This window comes from Ambystoma mexicanum, chromosome 10 (assembly GCF_040938575.1).
Source record: "Ambystoma mexicanum isolate Mex_15411 chromosome 10, UKY_AmexF1_1, whole genome shotgun sequence".
In the NCBI taxonomy this organism is placed as follows: domain Eukaryota; kingdom Metazoa; phylum Chordata; class Amphibia; order Caudata; family Ambystomatidae; genus Ambystoma; species Ambystoma mexicanum.
Window position 1 is genome coordinate 1,409,486,444 of NC_090932.1, and position 18,827 is coordinate 1,409,505,270.

The 18,827-nt window shown below is 47.4% G+C and overlaps 1 protein-coding gene across 4 annotated transcripts in view; it reads left to right on the forward strand.

Annotated features, from left to right (window-relative positions):
• The window catches only part of SVOP (SV2 related protein), a 750,499-nt gene extending 743,344 nt beyond the window's left edge, over positions 1 to 7,155 (forward strand). For all 4 annotated transcript variants that reach the window (XM_069619446.1, XM_069619445.1, XM_069619448.1 and 1 more), the window contains one exon: positions 3,158 to 7,155. In XM_069619446.1, coding sequence (XP_069475547.1) covers positions 3,158 to 3,382 — 225 coding nt within the window. In that variant the 3' untranslated portion in view covers positions 3,383 to 7,155. The remainder of the gene's footprint in view (positions 1 to 3,157) is intronic.
• Positions 7,156 to 18,827: the final 11,672 nt, after the last annotated feature.

The following is an 18,827-nucleotide window of genomic DNA, read 5'->3' on the forward strand; positions in this document are numbered from 1 at the left end:
GAGGTCTCCTCCTCTCTGCAGGCAGACGTTGTGCTTCTCTGGCATCCCGCCAATGCACATAGACAGTGCCAAAAGCGGCTCTGACAACGATCAGCAGTCGGAGTCGCGGGGCAGACACAGCGCTGAGCTGCCATCTTCCAGCCTGCCACGCGTCTCCCTTGACACAGCTCATATCAATGAAAACCGGTACCCCAAGAGCTGCAGATTTTAGCTGGATGCAGCAGCTAAGGTCCGTTGCACCATTTTGCCATCCTAATTAGGGTCTGGCTCCCGGAAAAGGGCTGTATTCCTTCTTCTCCGCCCTCTCGACGCCAGAGGCACTCAGGTGGCCATCTTCTCGATGGCGTGCCTAGCCAAGCCCCCAGTACATAGTCTTTATTTCTACTTATGATCAGCCTACTATCTCCACTAAAACTGGCTATAAGTCAATGTTATTTGGAGGATGTAAAAGCACTGATGGGCAACCCAGAGAATGGAATCAGTGTTGGTGGGGCCGGGCATAGCTGCCTTCACGTAAGCACCCTGGCTTGGCCATTCAGAATAATACCTTTTGCTGTGCAAACTGCTAAGCCCCAGTTGTGGCCACCATCCTATAAGTATAGAGAAAAAGGGACTACAAACTAGGAATACATTAGTCATGCCAGTGATTAAAGTTTTCTTTTTTGGACATCCCCTTCTGCCCATCTGCTCTTATCCAGTGCACTTTAGTATGGGGACTTGTTGTGAAGCCACAGATTGTGAAAATAAGCATCACTCTAACGCTAAAACCATCCAAACATCTACCACTTCTTTACAAAGGATAAGAAAAATGAGCCTAGCTTGTCAAGAAAATAATAATGTATCCCCAATGGAATCTAAGGACTTTCTGGTATACCGTAAAACCATGGGCCTGTTTACAAGTTTGCCGGTCCGGTAACTAGGGTACCGGTAAGCTTGCCGGTACTGTAGTTACCGGACCGGCAAACTACGAGTTCTACTCACGGGTGCCTTCCCGCCCGCTAGGTCTGACCTGGTGGGCGTACCGGCACCCACGAGCAGAGCATGTCAGATGCACCGGCACCATTCAGGAATGGTGCTGGTGCATCCAACCTCCCCATTCACTTTGAGCCCTTTGGGGGTCAAAGGGAATGGGGAGCATTTTATTCTGGCGCCTGCAAATGGGCAATTACCGGGTCCAGCTGGGCTGTAATGACCCGGTAATTGCCCATTTACGGGTGCCACGATATTTCGCAAGTTTGGCGGCAGCCGGATGGTTTTACCGGCAAGGCTACAGCCAAACTTGTAATGAGGCCCCATGTCTAAACTGCCAATGTGGTGTACAATGCCCATTCCTGCCAATCACACAACAACTTAAAATGACACACAAACATAAAACATGGTCCATCAACAGTAATGTGAGTACTTTGGGCTGACATCAGAGCCTGCCCCAACCCCACAGATTATATAATACATTTGTGTTTAGAGAAATAGCAATACCTTGGAAGGTTAGACAATAAAAGGGATTGTTTCTTAAGTACAATCATGCAATTTTTGACCCTCATTACAGTTTTGCCGGTATCCTGCTGGAAATACCGGCGGGATACCGGCAAAACTGCATTACTGTTTCTGCCACCTGATAGCCCAGTGTTACCGGGATATTACGGCAGTGGAGACGCCGCTAAATTCCCATTCGATGGAGTCCGTTAGAACTCCATGGGATGGGATTGCTGGAATTACTGGAACCGGTAGTACCAGTGGTGCTGATTCTGGCATTTCTTTGCCGATAGGGGCCTGATCTACCAGCAGGTCAGATATGCCAGGTCTCCCCGGTCTGGTAAAAATGCCATTGCCGGTATTATCCAAAAAAACAAGGGGGAGTCCTGGGAGTCCCTCTGCCAGGCATTAGTTCTGGTTACAGGGGCCTTACCTAGATTCTTTAGCTCACTATCTTTCACAGAGGAGAATTATCCAAAGGATATCAGTCTTTGTCATGCCCTGGGGAAGTCCAGCACTGAAATGCCAGGCAATTCTCCTCTGAACAAGAGTACCAACAGCAACCCCAGACACTTGTTTCAGTCTGGTTGGACCTCATTGGTATTGTGGAGCTGTGCCTCTCTAAGAACAGTGCGCAACGGGTCCACGCCTGAATTCCCCTAGTAACTTAGGGGGACACCCAAAGTTTTAAAATATGCAAAAACAACAAGGGGGTCCTGGGAATCCCTCTGCCAGACATTAGCTCTGGTTACAAGGGCCTTACCCAGATTCTTTAGCTCACTATCTTTCACAGAGGAGAAATATCCAAAGGATATCAGTATTTGTCCTGCCTGGGGCAGTCCAGCACTGAAATGCTAGGGAATTCTCCTCTGAGCAAGAGTACCAACAGCAACCCCAGACACGTGTTTCAGTCTGGTTGGACCTCATCGGTAGAGTGGAGCTGTGCCTCTCTAAGAATAGTGAGCAAGGGGTCCACGCCTGGATTCCCCTAGTAATTTAGGGTGACTCTGGCATTTTTACCGGACTGGGACCTAGTAATGAGGCCCTTTTATGGGCCAGCTTTCCATTTTCCAAATCCCCTTCAATTAAGTGAATGCATGCATCTGTTGGGGAATTAAGCATGTTGGCCTTTGTTCTTCCTTGGTAATCACCAATTAGGAATTGCCTCCTAAAACATGTCCTCAGGAGTTTGCGATATATTGATCTGTTGTACCCCTGAGGTGCTAGCAAGACACTCTTGGAAATATAATGATCATGTTTTTTGGGTTCTACTTGAATGCATCAAATTATTTGTTATACTGCGAATCCGAAAACATCACATTTTATTTTATGATTTCTTTGCACATTTTATTGTAAAGAAATGCGGGGGAAGCCCTCCGCAGTCTCCCCCAACCTTAATTAATCACCCAGACCCCCATCTATTTTTTTGATGAAATGTGGTAACATTTGTTATAAAAAAAATGTAATTGCAGAAATGGCGTAAGATTGTTTTCGGGCGATAACGTTATTCCTCAGAAGCAGAATAAGAGTTCTTATAAAAAGGTGTTGGTCAATGTTTCATTTGGGGGTCACAGTTCATTACATTTCTGAAAAATATATTTTGTTATGCTTTAAGGGAGAATTGATGTGAAATGTCACTATTGTATCCTACCTCTCACCTGGTGATCTCTCTGTTTCTCCTTAGGTGATGCTAGAATCTTCAGTTTACTTAACACTGTTGGTCTACAGTGGCTGCACTGTTCTAGCAGCCATAGCTGCCTGCTTTTTGCCCATTGAGACAAAAGGACGCGGCTTACAAGAGTCAAGTCATCGGGAATGGGGACAGGAAATGGTGGGAAGGGGATCCCACACTGCAGTTACCCGGTCTAACTCTGGATCACAGGAAGGATGGGAGGGAAAGCAAGGCTGAAAAAGGCAGCACACTATGGTGCAATAACTTGAAAAAATGATCCGGCGGGGTCCGCCCAAATCATGTGTCAGAAAGCAGGAGCGTTTGATGTGGACTTCAAGACGTTGTGTCCTTTGTGCTGTTTGCATTTGCCTGTAATAATGTAACTGTGTGAATTAAGATGCTTGAAGATACAGAAACGACCCACGAGAAAACGATCATTTCCATAGTCTGCTGTGCTTGCATGGTCAGCTGCAGAGCTTAAAGTGTCCGGTGTGAATACGTCACTCACTGTCAGAAGGCAGTTCAGAACCAGTCAAAAGACTGTATCATGAAGCTTCAAAGCAAAATGATTATTACGCACACAGTGCTTTTCATATTCAACAAAATGGGAGTATGTTAGATGCCTGCCTTGCACTTTTAAATCGTAACAAAAATCATGTGGAAAAAACAGACTTTTCATTTCTTTGCTGATAAATTCTTTTCTAGGAATCATAAATAAATCTATATAGATAAAAGGTTATGCTTCGACAGATATAATTATCATCTCTAGGTGATGAGGTGGAGATATCTTAAGCTATGTTGTATACATCACTGAGTTGTTTAGGAAGATTGACTTTAAATGTTAAGAACATGCTCTTTCTTTGCTTCCTTGTCTGGAGCATTCCATTTCATTGTTGAATTGATGGCTGGTGCAGTTCTTGCATAGCTTTGTTTGGATGAACTGTCATTAATGTCATGTTTGGATGAGTTTTTAAGGTCCAAAACACATCATTAACGAGGCTAATTGTGCCCCTGCAGTAGTGTAAACCATTCTTATTTCAGACATGAACTATATTTTAAGCATCTTTCCATGAAGTTTCCTCGAACCCTGCACGCTCAGCAGCAGCCAAATCGAATGTAAATGTCTGCAAACCAGTGCATATGTGTGTGCTGATTTAATCTTTAAATGCCATGTAACTGCCTTTCATAGAGGAAAAACAACTCTACCCTGTCGAGAACATATACATGATCCGGTTCTCTAGAATTTGCCCGGGTCCTTCTAGTGATGACTCCCTTGGAAAGAAGTGTTAGAGCACAGTAGAGCATACACATGCTGATGTACATATTACTGATTAATGGGATTCAGGGAGGCGTTCATATCCAAAATAGAAGCCAACTATCAAAACCTGTCTTTACGCCTACCGATCAATAGGGAACTCTCTGACCCGGTGGCAGTATCTAGAGAAACGAAACAGGGATGCCCCCTATCGCCGTTATTATATGCCATTCACCTAGATCTGCTCCTAAGCATGATTAAAACTACCCAAGAAATTGAAGGGGTCCCATTTGTGGGAGGGTCCGCAAAGTGGCTGCATTCGAGAGATGACATGCTGCTAACCCGAACAAATCCACAGGAGTGCCTAGAAGCAGTAGATAGGGCCATGGCAGAGTTTGGGCAGGTTGCAGGGCTGAAAATAAACAAGAACAAATCAGAGGTGCTGAGTCTACAAATTAAACCAGAAAAGGAAAGGGAAATGAAGGTCGGCTCAGCGTACTCCTGGGCTCCGTATAAAATACGATGTCTGGGAATATACATAACAAAAGCCATCAACCAACTATACGAGGCTAACTATTCACCTCTGTTGGAGGTTATTAAGAAATTGCTTCACGGATGGGGCCCCTTAACCATATCCTGGATGGGCAGGATCAATGCCTTAAAGATGGTAATCTTGCCGAAACTAGTGTATGCGTTTATGGCAATCCCTGCTAAGGTCCCGACCTCTTTCTTCAGAAAACTGCGCAAATACATTCAGACATATATTTGGAGCAGAAGAAAACAAGAATATCACGCACACTGATGCAACAACCCAGGAGTAAAGGAGTGATGGGGGAACCCCCCAACCCAATAGCATATTACTGTGCAGCACAGATCAGGGTGTTAAGAGACTGGGAGAAGGACGACAGGGGGAATAATGGAGGGAAATGGATAAGGCGGTGGTGAGTATGGACCTGGAAAATGATTGTGGCTACCCTGAGAAGACAGACCTCACAATTTGAATTGCAGTGACATCGAGGCCCTGTTAGGGCAAACATGGGATGAAGTGGTAAAGGGGTCCAAATTTACCACTTTCCCATCCCCGCTCTCCCTGATTTTCAAGAACCCACAATTCATGCCCTGGTGGGTCAAGACAGAATTCGTCAAATGGCAAGAAGGTGGACGTTGGATGCTAAGGGACCTTCACGAAGCGGAGGAGATGAAATCATATCTCCAATGTAAGAGTGACTTTGGAGTAGGAGAAGGGGAAAGATTCCATTACGCCCAGCTTAGACACTGTGCCCAGGCCCCTAAAATAAAGTAAGCAGCGACAAGGGAAGTGACCCCAGTTGAGAAGTACGTTTCAACCAACGCAGGAGACAGACACCTGGTGGAGGAGATTTACAGACTTCTCAAAGAGGGCAAAGACGCAGGGCTAAAGAAAGTTCATGTGCAACCGCAAAAAGGAAGTAAATCAAGAGATAGACTTCGACCAATGGCAAAACCTATGGGCGAATATACCCAAACTGACAAACTCACTGCAAATTCAAGAAATCTGGGCAAAAATGATGTATCAGTTGCACCTCACCCCGAGTAAACTGGCTAAAATATATCGGAGGACATCCAAAGCTTGTTAGAGGGGGTGTGGAGGGGAAGGATCCTGGGGGTCATGTATGGTGGCAATGGCCAATAATGTAACCTTTTTGGAGGCTGATTCAAGAAGCAATGAAGGATATATTGGGACTGGAAAGAACGACAAACAAAGGTCTGTTTATACTGGGCCTAGATGGGACTCTGGAAAAACTACCCACGAAAAAGCCCAATGGAAAATAAATGTAATCCTAGTGATGGCAGGGGCCTTGTTGGTGACCCACAAATGGAAGGTTAAAGAGGCACCCACGGAGCACGAATGGGTAGGGAATATTTGGACCTTGGCCGCCGTGGAAAAAGTGACATATTCCATAAGGTGAGAACATCAGAAATTTCTCTTGGACTGGGATTTGGTACTGCAATTTCTTATAAATGACTACAAGAGAGCCTGTTGTCCGAGGAAGATGAAGCTTCTGGGTCATGTATAGAGGTGGCTTGTGCAATTACAAAAAGAGAAGGAAAGAAAAGGGAAAAGAAGAGGGTATGGCCACCAGCAAGGAAAGAAGAGGGAGGAAACAAAGTGTGTACAGAGCAGGGACAGAAAGTAGAAGATACGAGACAAGAAGGGAAGCAACGGCAAACGTGTCCTTTATGAGGAAACAGAAGCTAAGAACCATGACTTGGGGGACGGAGCGAGGGGGGGGGGATTTCGTTTTTTTCCAGTATAAATTGTTTAAAAATGCCAATACAAATTTACTTGGAAAAATTAGGGAATCAAATTCCAAATCTAGAAAATAAAAAATGACATATACCAAATAGTGAAGCACAAAATGCTATAAATTGCAGAGCAAAAATATGGATTAGGGTATTGGAATGATTTAGTGAGTAAACCACAACAATAGATAATCATCTCAATGACCACTCTGGTATGTACTAGGCTACATTAGTTGTCAATATGGATCACACATGGAAGTTTCACCCTGGTACAACCTATTATGACATATGATTTCAGTCCATATATCGTGACAGCTTCATATTACTTTGTACTATCTGAAATGTGTCACTGAAAAGACTTTGTATAACCCTATTATAAAAATCTTTGTGCTAAAAATGAGTGGTCCATTCTACAAGTGTAGTGAAATTAGAGTATCTACAAAATGAAGAAATAAACTTTAATTGACTGTCACGCACATTACACTTTTCTTCATGGGTATTAAGAAATCTTTAAGTTTGAGATTTATGTAAGTGAGTAAAAGTATAGATTCTGATTTGCTGACACATTTGCTGACACATGTGTGCCTCATGAGCTTGGCTGTGTGGCCAAAAACGGTGGTATAACGGAGTTACCATTGCATTACCACCCATTCGAACTACAGGTTTGGAGGTAAGGCAGAGAAATAACCTCCAGCAGAATGCCTTATGATATGATCTGGCATTTATAACACGCCTATACACAGACGTGACGAGGCCAGGAAGGGGGAACAGGGCGAAGACAGACAAAGATCTTACTAGGCCAGGTGACATTGAGATCGCGCAAGTCCAGGGGCAGTTTGCCTTTCTGCCCCCAAACTGCCAAATCGGCAGTATTATCGCTGGTGGAAATACCACTGGCGGTAATGCACTGAAATCCCCATGGATTCCTATTGACTCATATTAATGGGGACAAAGACCACCTACCACCACTTGTAATCTGGTAGTAATTGTGCCGGACCAAGTGGTGGTAACAGTAATACAGTTTGGTGGTATCTCAGTAGATTTACCACCAGGATACCACCAAACTCGTAATGAGGCTGACTGTCTTCGCAAGCCTAGTATGCACATACCTCCTTCTGCTTAAAGAGGCGCCACTTTATTTTGTGTTAAGTGCCATGCTCCCCTGGCTAAAAGGGCTATTGAGGCCTCAATGGTAAGATAACGTTTACAAATCTGTGCTCATGAGGCTATGCTCCCCCTCATTCCCTAATAAGGCAGCCCTTCCTCTGGTGCTATATTTGTACAATAACGCACATACACAACCTGGCATTGCCCATCAAAACCCACTTCAAACCTGCCAGGATCTGCCCCTTGCATTTAGTGCAATGTAGCAGAACTCTCTCTGTGGTGGATCGCCATTTGTGTTCACGCCTCTTGGGCAGTCACATGGGGCCTTCATGAAGCTACTGCATGTGATTCAGTACATCAAAACTAACTACATTCTGAGCAGGCCTCACCACATCGTATCTGTGAAGGTAATTGTAGTTTTACTGTGTTTCTTTGATTTTAGGTTTATTGTTCAAGACCATGTGCATAGGGCATCGTGCCTACCATAGGATTGGTCCTCATTTTCTTCTATCCCACCTGCCTTGCAACCTTCCTGCCAAAGTATTGTGTTCTTCTATAGCCAGCCTCATGGCTGTGCCATGGACCAATAGGAGCAGATCCAGTAGTCACTTTTTCTCCAACCTTGCCACTCTGACACGGAATGAAAATTAATCAAATTTACTCCTTTGAAAGCCATTTGGCTTTCAGGATGCAGTTAAAAAAATGGCAGCTATTCTTAGCGTCAGCATCCACAGCTTTCCCACGGACCAAGGAAGCCATCCATGGCAAATGTTGCCCTTTGCAAACCACCTTATATAACAGAGCATTTTAATTTTGTAAAGGTTGTCTGTAGGCACCCGTTCTTACTTTCCTTTCATTAACACTTATGGAGGACTGGGCGCTTGGCTCCGCACTCAACGTCTTCACCAGCATTCGTTCCTGGAGCTTCTGCTTCCTGGTAGGCAGAGCTCCCCCAGTGCCATTTGGAAAGTAACTTGTTGAGAGCTGTCATGCAGACCCTTCAATTCTTCCCCATTTTGGAGTCCCATGTGGAAATACTGCAAACAGTATTGCTTTTGTGTGGAGAGAACTACCTCCACACAAACACAGGCGATGGACCATGGTTTGGATAAAGGTTAAGAAACACAGAATAGTTTGGTACAGTAAACATGTGGTAGGTTCCAGCGCTAGTTGTAATGAGGCCCTCACCTCATTGGTCCTTGGGTGCTCTCAACTAGTAGTCCGCCTGCTTCTCTCTTGGATAATCCACAGGCCAGCTGGGCCCCCTCTCCAGCAGTTGTTGCTTACTATGCCACTGGTTTTTTCACCAAGAATGAGGAGATCCTCTACCGACTATTAAGAGGGTGGTCTGCTGTCAGGCACAGTGAAGACTCTATATAGCCTGCGCTAAAATGTATGTACGTTAAAATAACGTAGGACAAAAAGATGCTTTCATGTATGCAAGTGACGCCCCCAGAGCCCCCAAATCCGAAAATACCGAAGTAGGAGTGCAGGGGATACCCCCGCAATTCCTGCACACCTACTTCAGTATTTTCGGATTCGTGATTTTCTATACATGGCAAATGCAGGAAAACCATGGGTATGGTCTTCTGGATGCGACCTTTTGGGACAATATGCGCTAAAATGACTGACTGCAGATGAAACCTGCATCAATGTCATTCATCTTCCATCTGTTTCTTATATGACTCCACATGGATGCACATTTTGCTACCACATGGTCTGTGCTCTGAGCCTTAGCCTCAATTGCTGATTCTCCCAACATCCCCCTTGCTGCCCTGACTATTGATGAGAAACATCTTGAAATTATAAGTTACTTAACATCTCGGTGTACCACATAAATCTTCTTCTGAATTGCAACTTTCGCTTTAATCGAAAAATTTTCAAATTCCAATCGAAAGAAAACTAATTGGCCTTATTTTTTAAATATTGTATATACTGCGAGATGTGATACTTTCCTAGTGCTGTGGAAAGATCAATATGCTATTGTTTTAGGATTGAAAGAGCCCATTGCCACTAATAGTACTGTGGCAAAAGACCCTAAACGGATCACGTGACCTTGGGAATCTATATCAACGGAATCAATTGTGAACCAACTGGACACCTGCAATCCCCAAATATTCATGGTCTCTACAAAGTCTTGTGGGGTCCAAATTGTTCTTTTCCAGTTCTTCACTGTAGATTCTTCGAGCTGGAGTACCCGGTGTTGCCCGTTTACTGATCGAGTGGTGTTTCATGCGCCCTTGAGGATGTTGCTCTTGTCCTCATGTCAGCAAGTCTTGCTTCAGTTTGCTCTGGTGTCTCATGTGCCCTGGAGGAGGTTAGTCTTGTCCTCTTGTCAGCAAGTCCTGCTTCAGTTTGCTCTGGTGTCTCATGTGCCCTGGAGGATATTGCTCTTGTCCTCTTGTCGGCAAGTCTTGCTTCAGTTTGCTATGGTGTCTCATGTGCCCTGGAGGATGTTGCTCTTGTCCTCTTGTCGACAAGTCTTGCTTCAGTTTGCTGTGGTTTCTTATGTTTCCTGGAGGATGTTGCTCTTGTCCTCATGTCAGCAAGTCTTGCTTCAGTTTGCTTTGGTTTCTCATGTGTCCTGGAGGATGTTGATCTTGTCCTCATGTCAGCAAGTCTGGCTTCAGTTGCCTCTGGTGTCTCATGTGCCCTGGAGGATGTTGCTCTTGTCCTCTTGTCGGCAAGTCTTGCTTCAGTTTGCTCTGGTTTCTCATGTGTCCTGGAGGATGTTTATCTTTCCTCATGTCAGCAAGTTTGGCTTTAGTTGGCTGTGACATCTCATTTGCCCTAGAGAAAGTTGCGCTTGTCCTCTGGTTGGCAAGTCATGCTGCTGTTTGTTGTTGTGTTTCAGAAGCTCTTGATATTGATTTTCGCTTTGCATCAGATGCAGCTTTTCCAAGTGATGTTCGTTTTTTTGTGGCATGTTGCAGTCCTTTAATGGCATCAGCACATTTGAGAAAATGTCCAAGACAGATTGATTGATTGTGCTCTCTTCTCATGAATGAACTTAAGTAAACTGTAACCTTGCCATTTCCCATATTTGGAGTGGTGTGATAAAACTTTTTTTTTCTTTTTAATTCCCTTTAATAATGCTTTAATAAACAGTTTCGGACTGTATACAGTAGTAATACATTTTAAAGGAATAACCAACATATCGAACATTTTGCTTCAGATACTTTTCCAAATTTTGCCTCCTTCTAGTACGCACTGTAGTGAATCGGGGTCAGCATCAGTAAATGAGGGTGTCCACGGAGTAAATCTTTTGTATCCAAACATAGACTACGATCTTGCCCCAGACAAAAGAGGAATCCATGCAAAATGTGGTATACATGGTTTCAACGGTGTGGATTTGTATAGCCGGACAAACATACACACACAGATACATACATTCAGCTTTATATATAAAGATTTTTAAAACGCCTGACTTCTCTAAAAATCAGGGACTTAACTATTTTGGAGCTTTGCAAAAACCATGCTTTGTTTTTTTTAAATAAAACAATTTTTATTACATTTTTAGAAACAGACAAACTGATCAGGACAAAGAGAGCAAAAAACATGGCCACAACAGATTCGTAAGGGATACCCTGCCCAGCCAGCGTTGGTGAAGAAAATGTCTGTTGCCCCATTGACATATTTGATTGACCTCCATCCATTTATTCCAGATTTTCCCAAATTTGTCAGGGCATCCTCTTCTTATACACCCGTTCTTCCATTGCCATACAACCGTCCATGTCAGGGTCTCCTTTGATACCACAACATGGTACAATTACATTTTGCTACTGAAGGCATTTGAGATAAACAGTTTGCTGTATCGAGAAAATTATGTGTTGCCCCCAAATACTCAAAATCTGCACCTTAGTGTTCCTCAGGACCGTTTGTGACGTTACCTTGGATACCCTGTTTATAATCTTCTGCCAGTATTTCTGTGTTTCCGGACATGACCATATGGTGTGGTAGTACAACCCTATTGTGGTACGATAGTGTAGACAGCCAGAGTCCTCTGTCTTGCCCCCACTTGAATAATGCTTCGAATGGATTGTGTTTTCCCACGTATTCCTCATCTTAGATATATCCTTACCTTCAGCTGCTGCTTCAGAAAAATGTTTCCTCCACCAGAGGGCGCTCTGCTCGAATCCGCGGCATCGATATCCCTCGGCGATATCCGTTGAGTGTCGACGTCATCCGCAGTATAAATGGCTTGAGCCGCGCCCGTTGGCCTCAGTTCCGTTTTTCCGATAGCTTTCGCTTCGTATCAAGAAAACAGCGTTTCAGTTCTCGAAAATGTCTACGCCATCGAACCCTTCCACGCCTAAAACTGGCTTCAAGAAATGTATTTATTATTTATTTATTTATTCACATTTGTAGAGCGCACAACCGCCCGAAGGCATCGTGGCAGTGGGTGATCATAGCTTAGTTACATAAAAACAACAGACAGCATACTATGTACAATTTGTATGAAGCAATTAGTGAAGCATGAGGATAGGGAAGTTGCAAGGGTGGGAAAGTATACGCAGTTAGTTGAAGAGAGCAGTTTTAAGGTTTTTCCGGAAGGCATGGAGAGAAGTTTCAGCTCAGAGTGCAGTGGGGAGTGCATTCCATAGCTTTGGGGAAAGATACGGGAAGCCTATCCCTCCTGCCTTTGCCCTGTTGATGCACGGTACAGTGCGTTGGTTGGAGTAGCATGTTCTAGTGGGCCTGGTTGAGAGTGATCTGGATAGTGTGTCTGAAAGGTAGGATGGTGCTGTGTATTTAATGCATTTGTGTGTGGTCGTGACAATTTTGAACGTGATGCAGTCTTTGACTGGAAGCCAGTGAACAGTCTTTCTTGCTTGTGTGATGTGGTCTCTTTTAGGTATACTTAGGGCTGCTCTGAGCAAGTTATTTTGGGTACTTTGGAGTCTGTTTATGTTTATTTTGGAGGTGCCGGCTAGGAGCGCATTGCAGTAATCAAGCTTGACCCCTATAGTAGCTCTGGCAATAGAGAGACAGTTGTCCTTTGTTAGGAAAGGTTTTATGGCATTAATGAGTTTGGAACTCAAGACGGAGGCAGAGACAATAGCGCTGACTTGTTCGTTCATGGACAGTGTGGCATCAATGTGGACCCCTAAGGTTTTAACAGAGGATAAAACCGGGGTGACGCAATTGTCGATGAGGAAGTGAGAGTAGAGAGAGTCAAGATTAGCTATAGTAGACTTTTGGCCAAGAATAAGAATTTCGGTCTTGTCCCCGTTGAAGCAAAGGCCATTTGTGGCCATCCAGGCTTGGATGGTGGAGTAAATTTGCTGTAGGGCTGTAGCGTCTTGGTGATAAATTCCTGTCAGAGGAAGGAGCACCTGTGTATCATCATCATAGTTTGTGTCTGTGATCCCAAGTACATCCAGTTTATCAAAAAGGGACTTTGTGAAAGGTTTGTATAGAGTAGGGGCAGTACAGGATCCCTGGGGAACACCACAGTGAATGATGGTGGGAGCTGCATTTGCTATGTTTGAAAAAACGTTCATAGCTCTGCCTTCTAAGAAGGAGGAGATCCAGGTAGCTGCTTAGTTGGAGGAGTGCGCAGCATGCGTGAGATGTTTGGTGAGGGTTTTGTGATCAACCAGATCAAACGCCGCTGAGAGGTCTAAGAGGAGGAGGAGGGTAGGCTTGCCCTTGTCCTAGATATGGGTGATTTTATTTTTTAGGTCTAATAAGACAGTTTCAGTTCTGTGCTCTTTGCGAAAACCAGATTGTCGTTTTCCTAGGATAGAGTTGGTTTCAATGTAGAGTTGGATTTGGCTGTGGGTGGCCTTGTCTAATATTTTAAGAAGAAACGGGACAGTCGTTATGGGCCGGTAGTTATTAGGTTGAGAGGGGTCTAACGTTGTTTTTTTTTTAAGAGGGAACGCACCTAGGCCTCTTTAAGGCTGTCAGGGACTATGCCTGTTTTAAATGAAGAGTTAATGAAGGCGGTCAGGAGAGGAGCAAGTGGCTCAGCACACTCCTTGATGATCTTAGGGGGGCACACATCGCCCTTACATTGCGATGGTTTAAGATGTTTGAGGATGTCTTTGACTTCTGTTTCTGAGATTTCCTTGAATGAGAATTTGGGAAAGTTGGTAGTTTTGGTGTTGGGCAGGGTCTGGATAGGTTGGTTCTGCTTTAGTAATCCATTATAATGGTCTAGAATTTTGTTTTGTAGGAGGTCTATTTTTTTAGCATAGCAGTTTGTATGCTAGTACACCAAGCTTCATCTTTAACAATCTCGTCAGTGCAGATGGGAGGATCTGTGAGTTCATTAAAGATGGTAAAGAGTGGGGGGCGTGGCCAGGAGCACCAGCAATGCGGCTGCTTCCTTAATACCTCCGCTCGGAGCCCGCGCCCACCAGCTACCATTCGATGGTTTCGGACCGGATCGCGTTGTCGCGCGGATCAATGGCTTTCTGAGGTCTCAGAACACCTGATGTGAGCCGGTGGGGCCCTGTTTCCCCCTGCTAGCCCCTGAATCGGCGGTGCCCCGCTTTTGCGCCAGAGACCGGCACATCCAAGATGGCAGACGTGACGAGCCCCGTGCTGTGACGAGGAGCGAGCGGGAAGCTATCCCTGTCCTGCGTCGGACGCCGAAGTGAAGCCCTGAAGCAACCAGAGGCGGCGGCTACGATGACGCTGGACGGAAGTCCGGCCCACTGACTTCTGGATGAGCGAGTGCAGCGGGCGGGGTGCGGCCTTCGTCCCACCTTGGTGCCCTCCCCCACGCCAATCCTCGGAGGTGTCCCTGGCGAGGGAGGAACGGGCGCTGTGCCCGTGGCTCTGGTCGAGCGGGAGCTCCCAGGCCCGAAGGCGGTGCTACACTGGAGACGGGCAAGGAGGCTGCGGCAGCTTGCCGCGGCCCACCCCGCCCCTGAGATTTCTGAGAATGGCGGCTGGGGTCCTCCGGCCCTGAAGAAGGTGAGAGCACGGCGGCGGGGCTCTGGGGGGTGCTGACTTCCCGTGGCCGCTTGAAGCGGTCATGACCACTTCACCTCCGGGCTGTGCATTGCTGGGTCTCCCTTCACATCTCCAGGGGCGCCCCGGCCCACCGACCCTTGGCTTGTGCACAGCCTGAGGCCCCGCACCAGCGACGGCGCCCCCATTGGTCCCCCCCTCTGGATCCAACAAGAAGCTCTGGGCTCCCTGCCTGATCCCACCGTTCCGGGGCGCTGAACTGGCGACTCCAGCGCTGCTGGGATCCTAATATCGGAAGCTCCTGGGATCGCTATCCTCGCCGCGCCCCCGCCACCAGGTGGCTTCCTGGGGCGCCCCTGCCCATTAGTCCCCGCTACCCCTCGAGTGTCCTGGACTTCTGCCCCTACGACAGTGGGGTCTCTCCCGCCAGTAATCGGCGCCTCAGGTTCGCCCTTGGGACCCCAGTCTACTGCCGACTGACTGCCTCGGAGCCTCTACCACTTTGGGTATCCCCCTGCGGAATAGCTGACCAGACCCACCCCCAAGACCGCCGCCCCGGGAGGTCCAGATCCATAATCCATGCGGGATGTCGAAACCGCCCAAAGCAACCAAATCCTCGGATGTCTCCGCCATGCTGCTGGCCTCAGACAAGACGAAGAGGTCAGCCCCTTCCCCGAAGCTAACCCCACAGAATCCCCCCAAAGAACAGGGAAAGCTAGCCACTAGAGATGACATCCAGGCCTTCATGCAGGACATCAAAGCTGAGTTCCGATCTTGCATGACTGAACTGTCAACGCGGATGGATCAAACGGACCACCGACTCACCGAAGCAGAGCAGAGACTTGGAGAGGTGGACGACCTAAACCAGAGCCACGACGGTGAATTAATAGAGCTGATGCGCGACCTCCAGGTGCTACAGAACAGGAATGAGGTACTTGAGTTTAAACAGGAGGATCTGGAAAATAGGGCTTGAAGAAATAACCTGCGTATCCGAGGGGTCCCGTCATCGGTCCCAGACAAAGAATTACCAGAATACATAGGCAACTTCTTCCAAGACCTCCTCCCACACATGGACAAATCCCAGCTCATCCTAGACCGCACTCATAGATTGCGCCCAAGACGTGGGGTGGACTCTGACGGTCCTCCGGATGTAATTACCAGAGTCCATTTCTACTCCACCAAAGAGGCCATCTCGGCAATAAGCCGTACTAAGGATGAGCTCTCGTTCATGAGCACTCAACTTCAGATTTTCCAAGACCTCTCGCTGATGACCCTACAGAAAAGAAGAGCCTTGAAGCCCTTAACTGGGTTCCTGCAGTCCCAGCAAATACGCTATCGATGGCTGTTTCCGTCCACGCTTCAATTCACGTTCCAAGGCTTTCAGCGTAAGATAAGTCGTCTGGAGGACACGGAGTCCATTTTACACGCTAACTCTCCGGAGTCCTCAACGGCCCATAGTCCCCTACGTCCTTCGGGGGAGACAGAGCAATCACCCCAGAAACACCAACAGCAACCCTGGTCCAAAGCTCAGAGATGCCGGAAAGTAAAGTAACCCTACCACCCACAGCGATCATGAAATTTCAGATTCGATAAACCCAAGAAAACGTCAGAGATGCCGCGGGCCCCCAGCGGCCCATGCCCTACTCCAAGGAGTATGTCACTGATCCACCCTTGGAGACGAACCCAATTACGTGGTTTGATCCTAGCCCTGTTGGCTGGGAGTACAGTTACAGAGATCCCAGCCTCGTTGGCTGGCAGGACAGTTTTGGCCCTGTTGGCCACGGGAAGGCCCGCATGGGAAATGCCGGCCCCCCACCCACTTAAAAGTTTACCCTCCCGTTGGAGGATACAAAAAACCCAGCCGCAGGAAAACCACGCTGAACTTGAGCCATGAGATGAAGACTGAATACCCCTATCCCCCCCGCGATGAGCAGAACCCCATTCCAGAGGACGCTCAGGGAACGCCCCCTTCACACCAGAAACTAAAGTTCTTGACACTGAATGTCAGGGGCATCAACGTCCCGCAGAAGCGGAAAGCGATCCTGAGACGCATCCAGAATGACGAGGCCTCCATTGTCTTCCTCCAGAAGACCCATCTGATACCAGCCGAATTCACGAGGCTCCGGGATCGGCAATTCCCACTGCAATTTCTGGCATCCAACGGAACGAAGAGGGGTGGCACTGCAATCTTGATCGCCAAAGGCCTTAAGCCGCAAATCCTGGACTCCATGCTATGCCCTGAGGGCCGCTTTGTGGCGGTGAAGTGCCGAATGCTCGGCCAACTGTACACATTGATTTCGGTATACGCTCCTAATGAAGAGCAGGAGGTATTCTACTCAGCCCTAGAAAGTGCCCTCCTTCCATTTGCTGAGGGCCAAACCATCATCGGAGGAGATTTTAACGGAGTCCCTGACCCCTTAGCAGACAGATCGCATCCTCCAGCCCGCATTGACTTTGGCTTGGCGACAGCGCTACTTAAACTCTTCCGAACCCTAGACGTGGTAGACGCCTGCAGAGTCCTCCATCCGGAGGAGCGAGACTATTCGTGCTATTCTTATGTGCATAGAACATACTCTCGCATTGACCTCCTGTTGGCATCCCCGCAGATCTTGGCATTCACAGATGAGGTCCTCATAGGACCTAGAATCCTCTCGGACCACGCGCCCATAACGCTAACGCTCAGAGCCCACTATCCTGACCCGTCCCCGCGGCGCAGGTGATCTCTCTATGACCCGATCCTAGAAGACATAGCCACGAGAGACGTGCTGGCTAAAGCAATAAAGCAGTACTTTGAAGAGAACAAAAATGAGGATACCTCCCCGGCGAACACGTGGGACGCAATGAAGGCCGTGGTGAGAGAGGTCTTAATATCCCGAGGAGCGGCCTATCACAAACAAAAACAACAGACCCACCGCATTCTAGAGGACAAAGTACTGGAGGCGGAGACAGCGTGTAAGGCCAGAAACTGGTCCCCGAGAACATACTGAGCATTACAGACGGCTCGAAAGAAATTGGAGGCTCACTACGCGGAGGACACAGCCCAGCTTCTAGCCAAAACAAAACAAAGCTACTATGCCAGAGGTAATAAGGCGAATAAATTCCTAGTGGAAAAATTGGCAAGAGTCAAGAGGAGGAACACCATTATAGGCCTCCGGGACCAATCGCTGATCGGGATAAATTAAGAATCGCAGAGGCTCACTTGACCGGCACAATGTCGGCTACCCCGAGATCTAGCGAAGAACAGCATTCCTACCTGCAGGGGGCCGCCTTATCCCAGATCGCAACTCCAAGAAGAGAAGAGCTGGAGGCCCCGATCACCAGCGAAGAGATTGACGAGGCCATCAAAAGCTTAAAACCAAGAGCCCCGGGACCAGATGGGTTCTCGCCACGATTCTTCAAACTCTTCCGACCCCAGCTGCTGGCTCCCATGACGACTCTCTTCAACTCCTTCGCCACCTCAGGATCGATAACCCAGTCGATGAAAGAGTCGATCACAGTCCTAGCGCTGAAACCAGGAAAGGATCCCAGAGACATTGCGGCATATCGACCCATCTCCTGGTTAAATCTAGATGCGAACATTTATTCAAAGGTCCTGGCAAACCGCCTAACGAAGGTACTCCCGGACATTATAAATCCAGGCCAAACAGGATTTATCCTACACAGAGCCACCACGGACAACACTCGCAGGGTCCTCAACCTGGTCGAGATTGCTAAGCGAGACTCTCGGAAACTTGCCCTACTAGCCCTGGACGCGACCAAGGCCTTCGACAAGGTAGATTGGTCGTTCCTCCGTCTTGCCTTGGAATCGTTCCACGTTGGGCCATCCTTCTCGAAGCGTGTCTTGGTGAATTATCAAGCCCTGACGACTCTCCTCCGAGTGAACGGCCTACTGACCAGCCCGATCTCCCTAACATGCGGCACCAGACAGGGGTGTCCCCTCTGCCCCCTCCTCTTTGCCATGGTTATGGAACCCCTGGCCCAGCGGATTCACCTCAGTGCCAGAATCAAAGGCCTCCAAGTGGGCCCCACCCAGCCTAAGATCGCGCTCTGCGCTGATGACGTGATGCTGACCATAATAGACACTTCCCAGTCCCTGAGGGCCTCCCTAGCGGA